Source organism: Prionailurus viverrinus, chromosome A2 (genome assembly GCF_022837055.1).
Source record: "Prionailurus viverrinus isolate Anna chromosome A2, UM_Priviv_1.0, whole genome shotgun sequence".
In the NCBI taxonomy this organism is placed as follows: Eukaryota; Metazoa; Chordata; class Mammalia; order Carnivora; family Felidae; genus Prionailurus; species Prionailurus viverrinus.
Genome location: NC_062562.1, coordinates 20,776,359 through 20,791,573, shown reverse-complemented (window position 1 = coordinate 20,791,573; position 15,215 = coordinate 20,776,359). Strand labels below are relative to the sequence as shown.

The 15,215-nt window shown below is 40.7% G+C and overlaps 1 protein-coding gene across 9 annotated transcripts in view; it reads left to right on the top strand.

Annotated features, from left to right (window-relative positions):
- SFMBT1 (Scm like with four mbt domains 1) overlaps window positions 1-14,931 on the top strand; it is a 130,525-nt gene extending 115,594 nt beyond the window's left edge. For 8 of the 9 annotated variants that reach the window (XM_047850722.1, XM_047850717.1, XM_047850715.1 and 5 more), the window contains 8 exons: window positions 202-272; window positions 5,611-5,750; window positions 6,416-6,525; window positions 7,252-7,427; window positions 10,758-10,936; window positions 11,120-11,365; window positions 12,358-12,486; window positions 13,364-14,931. In XM_047850722.1, coding sequence (XP_047706678.1) covers window positions 202-272; window positions 5,611-5,750; window positions 6,416-6,525; window positions 7,252-7,427; window positions 10,758-10,936; window positions 11,120-11,365; window positions 12,358-12,486; window positions 13,364-13,504 — 1,192 coding nt within the window. In that variant the 3' untranslated portion in view covers window positions 13,505-14,931. The remainder of the gene's footprint in view (window positions 1-201; window positions 273-5,610; window positions 5,751-6,415; window positions 6,526-7,251; window positions 7,428-10,757; window positions 10,937-11,119; window positions 11,366-12,357; window positions 12,487-13,363) is intronic. The other variant, XM_047850724.1, reaches the window with a different exon arrangement.
- The last annotated feature ends 284 nt before the right edge of the window (window positions 14,932-15,215 follow it).

Sequence of the window (15,215 nt, the reverse complement as noted above, 5' to 3'; positions counted from 1 at the left end):
CTGCAGACTGTCTGTTGGCTCATTAAACCATGTACATAGTTTTAAAAACAATTGTTAAAAAAAAAAATATGAGCAGGGAAGCACCTTCTGTTACACATTTTGCAATCTGCCACATTTGCTTTCTTCTTAGATTTGAAGGAAACTAACCCTCAAACTTTACTGACCGTAAGGATTATCTCACTATTTTGTTGTGTTATCTTGACTCAGAATACCATCCTCCAGGACTGTCCATGAGGGCCTGAAGAATCAGGAGCTGAACTCCACAGACTCAGGTATAAGTGTATGCAGTCTTATGGAAAGGAGGACCTTTATTTTCTTTTAATGGGCTATATCTTAAACAATACATTTGATTTATAGGATGTAGCTTCATACTTTTTTTTTTTAAGATTTTAATTAATTTATTTCTTAATTTTATTTATTTTGAGAGAGAGAGCAAGCACGAGCAGGGGAGAGGCAGAGAGAGAGAATCCTAAGCAGGCTCCATGCTCCACACTGAGCCCGACTCGGGGCTCGATCTCACCACTGTGAGATCATGACCTGAGCTGAAATCAAGAGTAAGCGCTTGACCAACTGAGCCACTCAGGCACCCCAAGGTTTTATTTTTAAGTAATTGCTACACCCAGCTTGGTGCTTGAACTCACAACCCTGCGATCAAGCGTTGCATGCTTTACTGACTGAGCCAGCTAGGTGCCCCCAAAATGTAGCTTCATAGAGGGGGCCCTTTTTTTTTTTTTTAAGTTTATTTATTTATTTTGAGAGAGAGTGGGAGAAGGGCAGAGAGAGGGGATCACAGGCAGGCTCTGCACCGTCAGTGCAGAGCATGATGACCTCACAAACCGTGAGATCATGACCTGAGCCGAAGTCAGACACTTAACCGACTGAGCCACCCAGGCACCCCCATAGAGGGTTCTCTTTATTTTATTTTATTTTTTTTGCTTGTTTATTTTTGAGAGAAAGAGTGCGAGTGGGGGAGGGGCAGAGAGAGACGGAGACAGAATCTGAAGCAGGCTCCAGGCTCTGAGCTGTCAGCACAGAGCCCCGATGGCGGTGCTCGAACCCACAAACTGTGAGATCACGACCTGAGCCAAAGTCAGACACTTAACCGACTGAACCATCCAGATGCCTCGAGGGTTCTCTTAATTGTGACTTTAAAGACTTATAATTGTCCAAGATGTATCTAGTTTAATAACTATCTCTGGGATGATATTTCTGTCCACTTATAACTATTCTCTGCTGATCACTTGGGTGCCAAGGTCGCTGGAGGTCAATATTCTCGTTCCTGAGTTTAGGTAAAGAACCAGAGGCTTTCCAGGCAGTGCACTTTCTTTTTTTATTTTTTTTTTATTTTTTTTTTTTTAATGTTTATTTATTTTTGAGACAGAGGGAGACAGAGCATGAGCAGGGAAGGGGCAGAGAGAGAGGGAGACACGGAACGTGAAGCAGGCTCCAGGCTCTGAGCTGTCATCACAGAGCCCGACGCGAGGCTCGAACTCACGAACTGTGAGATCATGACCTGAGCCGAAGTCGGACGCTTAACCGACCTGAGCCACCCAGGCGCCCCCAGGCAGTGCACTTTCTTAAGCTGTGTGGTTGGGAGGTAGATGTTTATTGTTCTTTAAACCTTTTTTGTGATATAGGTTGTGTGTATATATTTCACAATTAAAAAACAGCGCTGGAAAAACAGATTGTCCCAGAGGCAATGCCTGATAAATGAAACAAGAATCATTGCTGGAGGCCAAAGCCTGTTGTCAGGGGGGGTCTCTCCTTGGAATTGTTCTTGGCTCCACCTTTGCTTGTTGTATGCTTAGCATCTTGGCTGTGTGTATTCTAGCACAGATTATGCATTTGGATGGTATTTAGTAAATGCTTAGAAAAGAAATCAAAGCTCAGAGAGGCCACACAGCTTTATGAATATAGATGGGTCAAAAATACAACTTGGATCTTTCTTGGTTCAAAACACACACTTTTGTCTCTTCCACCCACTGCCTTCTCATTATGTCACTTACACATAAAAAAGTAATTAACTTTAGTATAATAACCAGTTTGCTATACTTGCTTACTTTTATTTTCTGATAGCTCCTTATGAGACTTTTCCCTGTGTTTTTTTTTTTAATTTTTTTTATACTTACTTATTTTTGAGAGACAGAGAGAGACAGAGTACAAGTGGGGGAGGGACAGAGAGAGAAGGAGACACAGAATCCAAAGTAGGCTGCAGGCTCGGAGCTGTCAGCACAGAGCCCGGGGCCGGGCTTGAACTCACAAACCGTGAGATCATAACCTGAGCTAAGTCGGACGCTTGACCAGCTGAGCCACCCAGGCGCCCCGACTTTTCCCTGTGTTTAACAGGCCTGGTGATAGTGGCACTATTGTTTTATTCATAATACTGTTTTTGATTTTTTTTTTTTTAATGTTTGTTTATTTTTGAAAGAGAGAGAGAGAGAGAGAGAGACAGAGCATGAGTGGGGGAGGGGCAGAGAGAGAGGGAGACACAGAATCCAAAGTAGGCTCCAGGCTCTGAGCTGTCCACACAGAGCCCAACATGGGGCTTGAACTTGTGACCCATGAGATCATGACCTGAGCTGAAGTCAGACGCTTAACCGACTGAGCCACCCAGGTACCCCTATTCATAATATTAAAGGGAAGGTATTTAATCTTTCCCTATTAAATAGGTGACTGGCATGTAATTGCTGAAGAAGTTCCTTTCTATTTCTGGTTTTCTAGGAACCTTGGTCATAAACACATGCTCACATTTACAAAATAATTTTTCCTTAGCATTGGATGATCATATGATTTTTCTGTCTAAGCTTATTAATGTGGTGCATTTCAGTGGTAGATTTTTTTTCCTAATGTTGAATCATCCTTCTGTTGCTTGCTAGGGTAACTCTTACTTGACCATAATGGTATCTTTTGAGTACCCAGCAGAATAGCATTAGTGAATATCTTTTTAAAAATTACCCACTTTTTTATTGAGGTAAAAGTGACATATAACATTATATTAGTTTTAGCAGTGCAACATAGTGATATGATATTTACATATATTACCAAATGATCACCACAGAAAATCTAGTTAATATCTACCACCACATATTATACATTTTTTTTCTTGTGATGAGAACTTTTAAGATCTGCTCTCTTAGCAACATGCAAATGTACAATACATGGGATTATTACTACACTCACCGTGCTGCACATTACATTCCCCAGGACTTATTTATATTTTATAACGGGAGGGTTGTACCTTTTGGCCACCTTCACCCATTTTGCCCACTCCCTGCCCCTGCTCTGGCAACCACCAGACTGTTCTCTGTATCTGTGAGTTATGGCTTTGTTGTTGTTGTTGTTGTTTAGATCCTACATTCAAGTGACATCATATGATATTTGTCTTTTTCTGAATTATTTCACTTAGGGAGTGAACTCAGGGTCTGTTCATGGTGTCAGAAATGGCAGGACTTCCTTTTTTTTGCATTTTTAATTATTTTGAGAGAGAGCGCACGTGCTTATGAGCGGGGAACGGGTAGAGGGAGGGAGAGAATCTCAAGCAGGCTCCACACTGTCAGCATAGAGCCTGACGTGGGGCTTGATCATGATCTGAGCCAAAATCAAGAGTTGGTCGCTTAACCGACTGAGCCACCCAGGTATCCCAGGACTTCCTTTTTTTAAATGGCTGAATAATATTCCACTCTGTGTCCATTCATCTATCCATGGACACTTAGGTTGCTTCCATTGCCTTGACTGTGGTAAATAGTGCTGCACTGAACATGGCAGCAATAGGTGCAGATGTCCTTTCAAGTTAGTATTTTTGTTTCTTACAGTTAAATTCCAACCAAAGTGGAATTGCTGGATCATATGATAGTTCAATTTTTAACTTTTTGAGGAACCTCGATACGCTTTTTCCTAGTGGCTGTACCAATTTACATTCTAATGGTGTACCAGTGTTCTCTTTTCTCCACCACCTTGTCAACACTTGTTATTTCTTTTCATTTTTTTAAGATTTTATTTTTAAGTGATTTCTATACCCTTTGTGGGGCTGGAACTTACAACCCCAAGATCAAGCGTCGCATGCTCTACCAACTGATCCAGCCCGGTGCCCCCACACTTTTTATTTGTCTTTTTGATAATAGCCATTCTAACAGGTATCTCTAATGAGGTAATATGTCATTGTGGTTTTGATTTGGTATCAAAAGGTAAGGTAACTCTTTAATTTTGATGCACTACTGGCTATTCTAATGCCTACTAAAATTCTAGGATTAAGACATTAATATTTCTCAAGTGACCTCAGCCATGTTCTTTTTGGTTTGCATTTTGTCATTGTTCTGGTTACCTTGGAAACAGTCAGACTGGTATTTGCATGCAGGAGTTTCACTGGGCAGTGCTTTTTGGGAACAGCTCCAGGGTGCGGGAAGGTAAAGGAAGCAGGATTGGGCAGAGGGAGAAGTTGAGTTGCAGTGCGGATGTAACAGAAGTTTCTTCCAGCCCGTGGGGGAGCTTTTTAGCTGGCGTGGCCACTTGGAGTTGTCCCTAATTGAGGGGTGGTGGCCACACCTTTGTACTCCCTCTTTGGTCAGTGGTTAGAAGTGGGCTGCTGCTCCCTGCCCACTCACATAGAGTGGGACTTTGGGCAGGGTGCCTCCTAGTGAGAGGGTAGGCAGAGGGTAATTCTGGGATGCCTTACAGCTGAAAGCCATAAGCTGCCAACACTGCCAGCAGCGGGGAGCGTACGGGCCTTAATTCTGAAGAGGGGGATGTGGGTGGCATAGTTCAGGTGGAGAAGGGGGTACAGACCTGCTGATCTCTGTGCCAAGACCGCATCCTTAGTTCCGCAGGGAGCGTTGTATGCTTCAGGATCCCGTTAGCAGTGGGCAGTGCTTGCGTGCCCTTTCCCCACTGGTGTCCATCAGCAGGGCTTCTCTCCGTTTTATGTGGAGAGGAAGATTCGCTAGTGTCTTTGAGTCTCTCCTGTTTATTAGCGGAATTGACAACCATGATGAGGGAATAAAAAACCATTACATTGAAGTATAGCATTCACACGGAAAAATAGTTGAAGAGAGGGGTCTCTAGGCACACTTAGACCCCACGGTACTTAAAGAACTTAGAGATGTGTTCATAGTACACTTTCAGCCCTCTGAGGAGTCCCAGACATGGGAGGGTATCCACCTCATGGAAAGAACATTGCCAACATGCTAGTTTGGTGGGTTTTAAGGGGACAAACTATAGTTTTGGAAAAGATTCACTATCACTGTCTAGAACTTTTCCAAAATAGATTATTGAATAGCTGATCATCAAGAATCACCATGGGTTCTTAAAGTCAGTCCTTCACTTCCTTTATTGATAGCCATGTGGGACTCTGGAACAGTGTTGAATTAACCCCGAAGGTAATGTGCAGATAATTCAGGTCGGTGCTTGATCTGGGCAGAGGGATAAGCTCCACGATGGAGCTGTCATAAGGATAAGGCATTTCAAGGCGCACTCAGACAACCCTAAGCTTCAGAATATGTAATGGTGGATAAGCTTGTTCCCCTCCCCCCCCCCCCCCCCGCCCCAGTAACCCAATTTTGGAAAGACAGAATGGAAAATGACCATTGTAAACATTCATTTCTCTTCACTCCCCAGTTATGATCAATGGAAAATACTGCTGTCCAAAGATATACTTCAACCACCGTTGCTTCTCAGGGCCATATCTGAACAAAGGAAGAATCGCTGAGCTGCCTCAATGTGTAGGACCTGGGAACTGTGTTCTAGTCCTCCGAGAGGTGAGATTCTTGCCTCGGGCTAGAGAACTTGGGGATTTCACAGCAGCCTCAGAGACTCGTGTACACAAGAGTCCGCCCTCCATAAATGTGGCAACTCTGGGGTTATTGGAAGCAGCTCACTCTTTTTATGTATTGTTCCACAAACCAGACACATCATTACTTTTGCTTCCGAGGGAATATCACCTAAGCATTTCTCCACATACAGCAGCAGGTTCACCTCTGCCGGCATAGACAGGTCTTTTGTCAGAGGCCACCTGAGCGCTGTGCAAGGATGAGCAGGGGCATCGTCTGGGAGTCAGAGGCTGTGTGGCGCTCACAGGGACCATGAGACAGCTGCTCGCCGGCTGTACCTCCTGAGCTTCCCAGCCAGCCGCCGCGCACTGCGCACAACAGCTAAAAAGACTGTTGGGATTTTTAGTCCGTGGGATGGCAGGGCAGGGTCTGGGGAGGCCGAGCTTCTGTGTATACCATGACTGGCAAAGGATTTAGAAGCATATGCCAGAGTAGTTTTTAATTCATGGTGCCTATTTCTTCCTGACCATAATAATGTTTTGAAGGTCTAAGAGGGTGTGATCTCCTAAATGACATTCTGGGGGATAGCAAGATTCTAATGGTCTGCTTTTCTCATTCCCAACCCGTATTTCGGCTTTAAAAACGGAGCACAGGTCCTCACTTTACTTATCAATGCAGCCTATAAACCCAGTCGTGTCCTTCGGGAGCTGCAGCTAGACAAAGACTCTGTGTGGCATGGATGTGGGGAGGTCCTAAAAGCCAAGTGAGTAGACTTTTCTGCCCTTTATTCTTATTTGTCTTTAATGGGCCATAGAATTCCTTCTTTCATGAATAATGTTAGAGTAGTTATGTTCCCTCAGACAGTTCTTTGACTGTTTGTGGTGAAGGACCAGGTTTGTTTTCTTTTTTAAGTTTCTATCCTGTTGTAGGCCAGCACTGTTATAAAATACGGTAAAAATGAGGTGTAAGAAATAGGAAATTGAAAGGACATAGAATGCAAAAATAATTTGTTTTAGATTTAAGAGCCATAAAATTACTTTTGCAAATTACTGTGAAAGTTTAAAAACATTTGCTCTTGTTTTCTGACCTGGTCTTGCCATACATGGATGGGGGACAGTTAGCAGGTCAACCTGGTCCATGACCACACTCTGAGGATCACTGCCCAAGGGTAAAGAAAGACTTCCTAGAAGTCACTTTGCTTTTAGTAGTTAGTGTAGAAGCACCTATGTGAAAACCTTAAACTGAGGAACTAGAAAACAACAGTCTTATTTGCTACTATAAAAATTCAGTGCTTAGCTGTCATAGCTACTTAAGTGATAAATTTGATTTAAGTACAATATGCATAAACTCATATTCAGAATCCTCAGACTATAAAGGGCATAGACTCTTCTGAAAAACAAAGATATTTTTCAGGTCTTTGAATGCACTTGATTTTTTTCTGGGTAATCACTAGCCCAGTAAACTTTGTGTCTGGCATCTTCCACGGCAGATACAAAGGAAAGAGTTACCGGGCTACTGTTGAGGTAGTGAAGACAGCGGACCGGGTGACCGAGTTCTGCCGGCAAACCTGCATCAAACTGGAGTGCTGTCCTAATCTCTTCGGCCCACGGATGGTTCTGGACAAGTGTTCTGAGAACTGCTCTGTGCTTACAAAGACCAAATATAGTGAGTCAGGTTTTTCAAACTTGTTAACTATAACAGCTGGCCATACTTTATATCTTGGAAAGTTTTTATTTTGCAGACCTTCACCTATAGCAGAGGTATGCAAACTGTTTCTGTAAAGGGCCAGATAATGAATATTTTGGGCTGTTGGTCAGATGATCTCTATTGCATATTCTTCTCAGTTTTATTTTTACTTTTTAAAAAACACTTTTAAAGATGGAAAAGCCATTTTTAGCTCGAGGCCATGAACCAGATTTGGCCCACAAGCCCAAGTTTGCTAACTTTCACATACAGTATGTATATAAATTAGCTGTTGCATTGAATAGGATATGTAATTCATTCATACAGTGTGCAAGTATTTATTATGTGTCTACTGTGTGCCACCACTGTTCTAGCACTGAGATTGGGATGCTACAGTAAAGAAAAAGAAAATTCCTGTCCTCATTGAGTTTACATTTTAATGTGGGAGATAGATAATAAACAAGTGAACAAATAGAGATAGGTACCGTGGAGAAAAGCGAAGCAACTTAAGCGAAGTAGGGGTGTGAGGAAGGCTAGGGTGGGTTGCTGTTCACAGATGGCTAGAGAGGTCTTCATGCAAGGTGTCAAGCCAAAGGAAGCAAGAGAGCCAGCTATGTAGACCGCAGGGTGAGAGTGCTCCGGGCAGGGGGCAGCCGGAGCGCGCCTCGCGTCTGCCGGGAGCAGCACAGAAGCTTGGGTGGTTGGGAGGCATCAGTAACAGGAGAGGAGGTGGCTGCCGGCCTCACTCAGAACTGTCAAAACAGCACCTGTTCCCTCTCATTGCTTATCTTCTCCCATGTGAAACTGCACCCAAAAAAAAAAAAAAAAAAAAAAGTCATACAAGATGAAATTTCCAATTTGGAGCCTTGTCACGGCATTGTTGCCCAAAGACAAAATTCTGATCCTACCCTTCCTTAAATTTTACAAGCCCTGATGTCACTTGGGAGACTTAATACAGAGGAAGATTTTACCTTGTTAAATTTGAAGATTTCTTTTAGGGACCTCTAATCCTGTGCCTCTTAAGCTTTATCATGCATGCAGATTAGCGGAGGATCTTGTTAAAATGAAAGTTCTGATTCATCAGGTCTGTGGGTATCTGGGATCTAAATGTGTCTGCTTTTCCAGCGAGCTCCGAGACACTGTGTTTGATGCTGCTGAGCTGAGGTCATTTAGCATGATGAGCTTGCTAATCAATGTTTGAATCACAAAGTCATATAGGAGCCTAACTTTGTCATTTCTATTTATATTTGTTGGACTAAAAAGCAGGGATTGTCTTCGCTTATTATTGTGTCAAATTCAGCACTAAGTTTAGCATATTGCAGGTATTAGTATCTAAGTGAAATATATCTGTTCTCTAAATACATGTATGTCACTTTGAGCTTATGGAAGATATGTGGATTTTATTATGCTTTTTGTCTAAATTTATTTTTCGTAATGATATAAGCCTAGACTTTGGAGAGAGTATTTATAATTTTTCCCAGTTAGTAATTTGAGTGATACCAAATGGATTTATATACTTTAGAATTCATTTTTTACAAAAAATTACATTCTATTTTGTTACTACTTTAATAGGTAACATATATATTTAAAATTAGAATATATATGGTTCATTTTTGGAATTGTCTTTGTATTCTAAAATTTATATGAAAATGCACAGGATCTAGAATAGCCAAAACAATCCTGAAAAAGAAGAATAAAGTTGGAGAACTTACTCTGACTTCAAGTTTTACCATAAAGGTTTAGTTATCAGTAGTGGGGTATTGATGGGACAGAACAGAGAGCCCACAAATAGACCCAAGTTTATGTGGTTACATGATTTTCAGCAAAGATGAAAAACGTAACAGGGAAGGGAAATTCTCTCAACAAATGGTACTGGTACAATTAGATTTCCAAATTAAAAAAACAAGAACAAAACTCCTTGGCCCCTACCTCACTGTATATGAAAACTAATTCAAGGTGTATCACAGACCTAATGTAAAAAGCTAAAACTATAAAGTTTCTAGAAGAAAATAAGATTGCCTCAAGATCCTGGGGTAAGGAGAGATTTCTTAGAGAGGATGCACTAACATAAAGGAAGAAATCACCAAAATTAAAAACTTCTCAGAATTCCTCTCCAGAATAGAGCAAATACTCCCACAACTCAGTAGTAAGAGAAGTGTGGCAGCAACAGAAAGCTGGTGGTTGTACGACATTGTGAATAAGCTAAATACCACCAATTGTGCATTTGAACATAGGTTAATTGTATGCGACTTCTACCTCAATTTTTTAAAAATTAAAAAGAAAATGTTCTGGAATTAGATAGTGGTGATTGTCACACAACATACTGAATATACTAAAAATCACTGACTATGTACACTTTAAAATGATGGATTTTATATCGTGAATTATATCTCAATAAAAAAGAAGCAAAAAGAGAAAACCATTCTAAAAATGAATAAAAGGCTTGTATAGGCACTTCACAAAAAAGATACACACATGGCCAATAAGCACATGAAAACATGCCAATACCATTCGTCCAGGGAGATGCAGATCTAATCTATAATGAGAAATTACTGCACATCCACTAGATTGGCTAAAATGAAAAAGATTTGACAGTCCTTCAAGTTGGCAGAGGTGTAGAGCAACTCATACATTGCTGGTTGGGATGTCAAATTATGCAACCCTTTTAGAAAACTGGCAGTTCCATACATCTGTGGTATGGTCCAGCAGTTTTACTCCAGGAAAGTGAAAACATGCCCACCAAAAGCCTGTACAAGAATGTTCATTGCCACATAATAACAGCCAAAACCTGGGAACAGCCAAGATGCCTGTCAACAGGAGAATAGTTAAACTAGTATATTCTATACAATGGAATGCTGTTCATCAATAGAAGAGAATGAACTATTTATACGTACTGCAGCATAGGTGAAACTCAGGAACATTATGCTGAGTGAAAGAAACCTTGTCCCCAAAGTATCTACTGAATGGTTCCATAGATGAGGCAAAACTAATCTATACCAACAGAAATTAGAATACAGTTGTGGTTGCTTCTGGTGAGGGGGACTGATTGGGAAGGGACCCTGGGGACTTCCTAGGTTGATGGAGACATTCTGTATCTTCATAGGGGGAAGGTTAATTCAGGTTTATGCATTTGTTAGTACTAATTATACTGTACATTTAAGATCTGGACAGATGAGATTACTCCACAGGATGGAGTTTAACCTTAATCAAATACACTGTACCTGTTTTCTGCTGTGCTAGTAGAATCTCTTGCAGTGCGAGGTGTACAGAAGTCATGAAGTTGTCTCATTTTTCTTTGTCATTCACATTTAGCACACTATTATGGAAAGAAGAAAAATAAAAGAATTGGAAGGCCACCTGGTGGGCATAGTAACTTAGCATGTGCCCTGAAAAAAGCCAGTAAGAGAAGGAAGAGACGGAAAAATGTTTTTGTCCATAAGAAGAAACGCTCCTCTGCATCTGTTGATAACACCCCAGTGGGCTCGCCCCAGGTATGAGATCTGTGAGGTACCGTCTTGTCTAGAAGCCAAGATTTACTGCTCTGTAGTCCAGACACGGAAGGAACACCTGCAGGCCTCTCTAACTCAGATCCCTGCTCAATAGAAGGTGGTTTTGTGACCTGAGAGCTGGTTTGTCTTGAATTTCAGTGAGACTTTTCTCTCCATTTCCTCTAGGGAAGTGGAGGTGAAGATGAGGATGATCCAGATGAAGGAGATGATGATTCCCTAAGTGAGGGCAGTACATCTGAGCAACAGGACGAGCTACAGGAAGAGTCAGAAACGTCCGAAAAAAAGTCATGCTCTTCCTCTCCCACCCAAAGTGAGATATCTACATCGCTGCCTCCAGACAGACAACGGAGAAAAAGGGAGCTTCGCACTTTCTCATTTTCTGATGATGAGAATAAACCTCCTTCGCCAAAGGTACCATTTTTAAAATGCACTGTCATTTTTTTTCTCTCTCTAGACTTGCCCTCTGAGAAATGATTGTTAATGATGTTGTCATTCCATTTATTTCAGTGGCTGCTTATTTTAAGTCAAAAAAAAACAAAAAAAAGTTTCATTGCTAATTTATCTGTAGTAGCCTGTCATTTAGTTTAGGGAAAACTGCCCTTTTTTTTTTTTTTTTTAAATAATATATATGGTCCTGTAGAAATAAGTTATTTATCCTTTTGATTCTTGTTAAACTATTTTGTTTGGTGTATTTAACATACACATATATGCATATTATATAACATACACACTATAAGAATGGCAGTTAAGTTATTGTTTTAAAACTAGGTTGTAGGTGCACCTGGGTGGTTCAGTGTTTGACTCTTGGTTTCGGCTCAGGTCATGATCTCACAGTTCATGAGTTCAAGCCCTACATTGGGCTACATGCTGACGGTGTGGAGCCTGCTTGGGATATTCATTCTCTCTCTCTCTCTCTCTCTCTCTCAATAAATAAATAAATTAATTAATTAAAAATAAATATATTAAAAAACAAAACTGTATTTTAAATGTATTGCATGAACTGAAGCAGTAAATGATTTCTCCTTATGATTTAGTTAAGCCTTCTCTCTTCCCAAGTAGCATCCCATTTGCTTCAGCACCCTACCAGAGACTGAGTTGAAATAAACCAAGGAACAAATGGGAGATTTAAAAACCATTTTTCTCTGTTAAATTGTCCAAATTATTTGTGCTGAAACTTCGAGATAAATTCTTCCCCATTGGTATTTCTTATTATCAAAGACAAATATTTCCTGAATACCTAACGTATATGGACCTTGGCCATCTTTGCTGGGAGAAATCATGCCCTAAAACCACTTTAAATCTTGCCTCAAAGGGTTATGGATTTCTATAGAGAGACTTTTTTTTTTTTTTAGAATAAAATAGCTCTGACATCTTTTGGTTTGCTTTTGTTATGGGGACTGAAGGAAATAAGGATTGAAGTTGCTGAAAGGCTTCATCTGGACAGTAACCCCCTGAAGTGGAGTGTGGCAGATGTTGTTCGGTTCATCAGATCCACCGACTGTGCTCCATTAGCAAGAATATTTCTAGACCAGGTAATTTTAGAGACCTTTGATTTTCATTAATTTGTCTCTTTTGCAAAGGACTATGGATGTAACAGCAATTTATTTACAAGTCGGAAGAAAAATATTTCTATCCAAAAGGAAAGAAATGTATTTCCTCTTTTACGAGTAGTAGAAAGATGACTTTAAAAGGCTATTGAGCTGACTTGTTCCACAGTTGAAGCAGATTATCATTGCATTGCCATTTTTCCTGAGACTTTGTTTCCATCCCCCAAATGTTTAAATGGCTTAAAATCAAGCATGCCATGCTTAATTGTGCTCTTCTTTTCCAAAAGAATGACTTACTTGTTTTTAAAAATAATTAACATCTATAATGTGTTAGAATCTAAAGTGGTGATCAGTTTGGAGGCAAGTTTTCTGAAACGAATAATCTGTGACCTTAAATAAATACTAAATTAAATTTTGTTTGGATAATTGGGGAGATTCCAAACTGAACATGTTTGAAGAGCTCATCAGCCTTTTATGAATGTTACAGAGTAGGAAAATGTTGAAATTTATAATTAATATTTTCTTTCAGTTTTAGAAAGAGTTCTCTAAAGAGATGTTTCTTTGGCACATCTAGTTGCCAGTTACAAAACTAGTTTGTTTATTGAATTTCTGCAGAGCAAAAAGTGTAGAATGGTTTCTTATCCTTGGTAAAAGTTTGTCATTAATTCTGAAGACTCATTAGTATGGAGGACTGTGAGGGGCACTTAGGAGAAACTGTGTGATACTTGTTTAAAGGGGAAAAATTATAAAGGAAAGCACAGGGACTCTGATTTTGACACAAGCCAAAGTGAACAGGGGCTGACTTGATGGAGCTGCCATCCATGTGCACATCATAGATAATTTGTATTTTATGCCTTAACAGGAAATTGATGGGCAGGCCCTATTGCTCCTTACCCTTCCCACTGTTCAAGAATGCATGGACTTAAAATTGGGCCCTGCCATCAAACTCTGCCATCACATAGAGAGGATCAAGTTTGCTTTCTATGAGCAGTTTGCCAACTGAGAAGGACAACCAAAGTGAGCTGTGTCTTTGAAGCACAAATGCAGCGAATCCTTCTCCCCACTCTACAAGTGGCGCTGACACGGTCCTGGGGCTCCGGGCCCTGCAGACGTCGGCTTGCTCTCTTTGCACTTTCAGGGAAGGAGGACCCACACTGAGGAAGCAAACACTGCACAGAAGTGGCTCTCCTGCCAGTGGAAATGTGGGCATCTGTTGGTCAGCAGATTGCAGTTTTAAAAAAAAAAATAAAGGTTGTGAAGAAAAGACTCCTGTAAGAAGAATAAGCATTTCCAGTGGTGTGGCCTGAAAACAAAGAATAATCTAGGCTGCTGGAAAGCATCCTTATGGTTGTTTTCTTTTTGTTCTGTTCCTTCCCATTGTAGAGTGAACTTTGTTCTCTGCTTTCCCTTTCTTGGAAAGAGAGGACATAGCTTTAAGTCAGCACTGATTTGGGACTGTGCCTAAGGCACATCAGTGCTTCATTGTCATTGTGTTTTTAAGCTTTTTTAAATTAAAACAGTTCATTTTGGGGATGATTACGTGGCTCTAGGGTTTTGAATGTACAGTCACACTTTGATCCATTTTAAAAGCTATTCTTAAGAGTTCCTTTGTTTACTACCTCTGTTGATGATTGAGCTTACAGCCATGTATAAGGTTTTTTGTATGATGCCATTTTTAAGCAACATGAACACTAAATCTATGACAGAACCTGGAGGGGGAAAAAAACACTGCTTAAAACCACATGTGAGCACTTACACAGTTCCTGACCTGATGTGAGAACCCTACTGTCATTGTTCCCTGTCTGGAGCCAGCGTGGGCTCCCGGTTTTAGGTGGTCTCTCAGAGATTGTGGGCATTTCCATTTAGTTGCTCTCTTCCTGTCAGTTCTCAGAGGGACTTCAGTGGCTTTTATTTTATGTTTACTTTTCTCTACAGTTGTCTGTTTCCTTTCTAGAGTCCTCACTTTGGGTAAAAATCAGTAGGTGTTCCTTGGACCTACAGTAAGCCCATCTCCCTTTCTTTCTTGGGGTCTCCAGCAGATAGAGTAGAACTACAAGAGAAAAAATGTTTCAGGGGGTGATGCAGAGCACGGAGTTTCTGTAAAACTGTGTCCTCATATCCTCAGTGGCTGCACAAAGATTGAGAGGTGGTTAAGGATTCTGGAAACCTCTTTGCCTAGTCACATTTACATGTCTTTTTGGTTAAACCTTTAAATGGCATGTAATCTACAAGCTGAAGGTTCCCACTCAGCAGTTCAACAACTTGGTTTTCTTTTCGGTGTTTCTCTTGGCCCGGCTCAAGTTGACATGAAACTACAGGCGAATTTTCACTTAAGACAGCACTGCTAGCTACTATTAAGTAATGGCATTTGCTGTACCATTCCAGCTGAGACGAATGAGGAAATACACACACGTAGATTGCTTCCTTTAAGTGGTTTGCATTGCTGAATGTTTTGTTTTTTAATTATCCTAGTCACCCACAAATTTATAACCTAATCACTCATCTTTAGGATATAAAAATGTTTTAACTCTACAAAACCGAGTAAATTCTCAACAGCTATACAAATATAAGGTAATACTATTACAGATTTAAACGGACTGTGATACTTCCCTTTTCTTCCTCTCCCCCATCCACACCAGTTTATAGACATTGGCAGACATTCTGTGGTCTGCACCCCTATCTTCATTGGATCATTTATGAACCACCTTAACTCA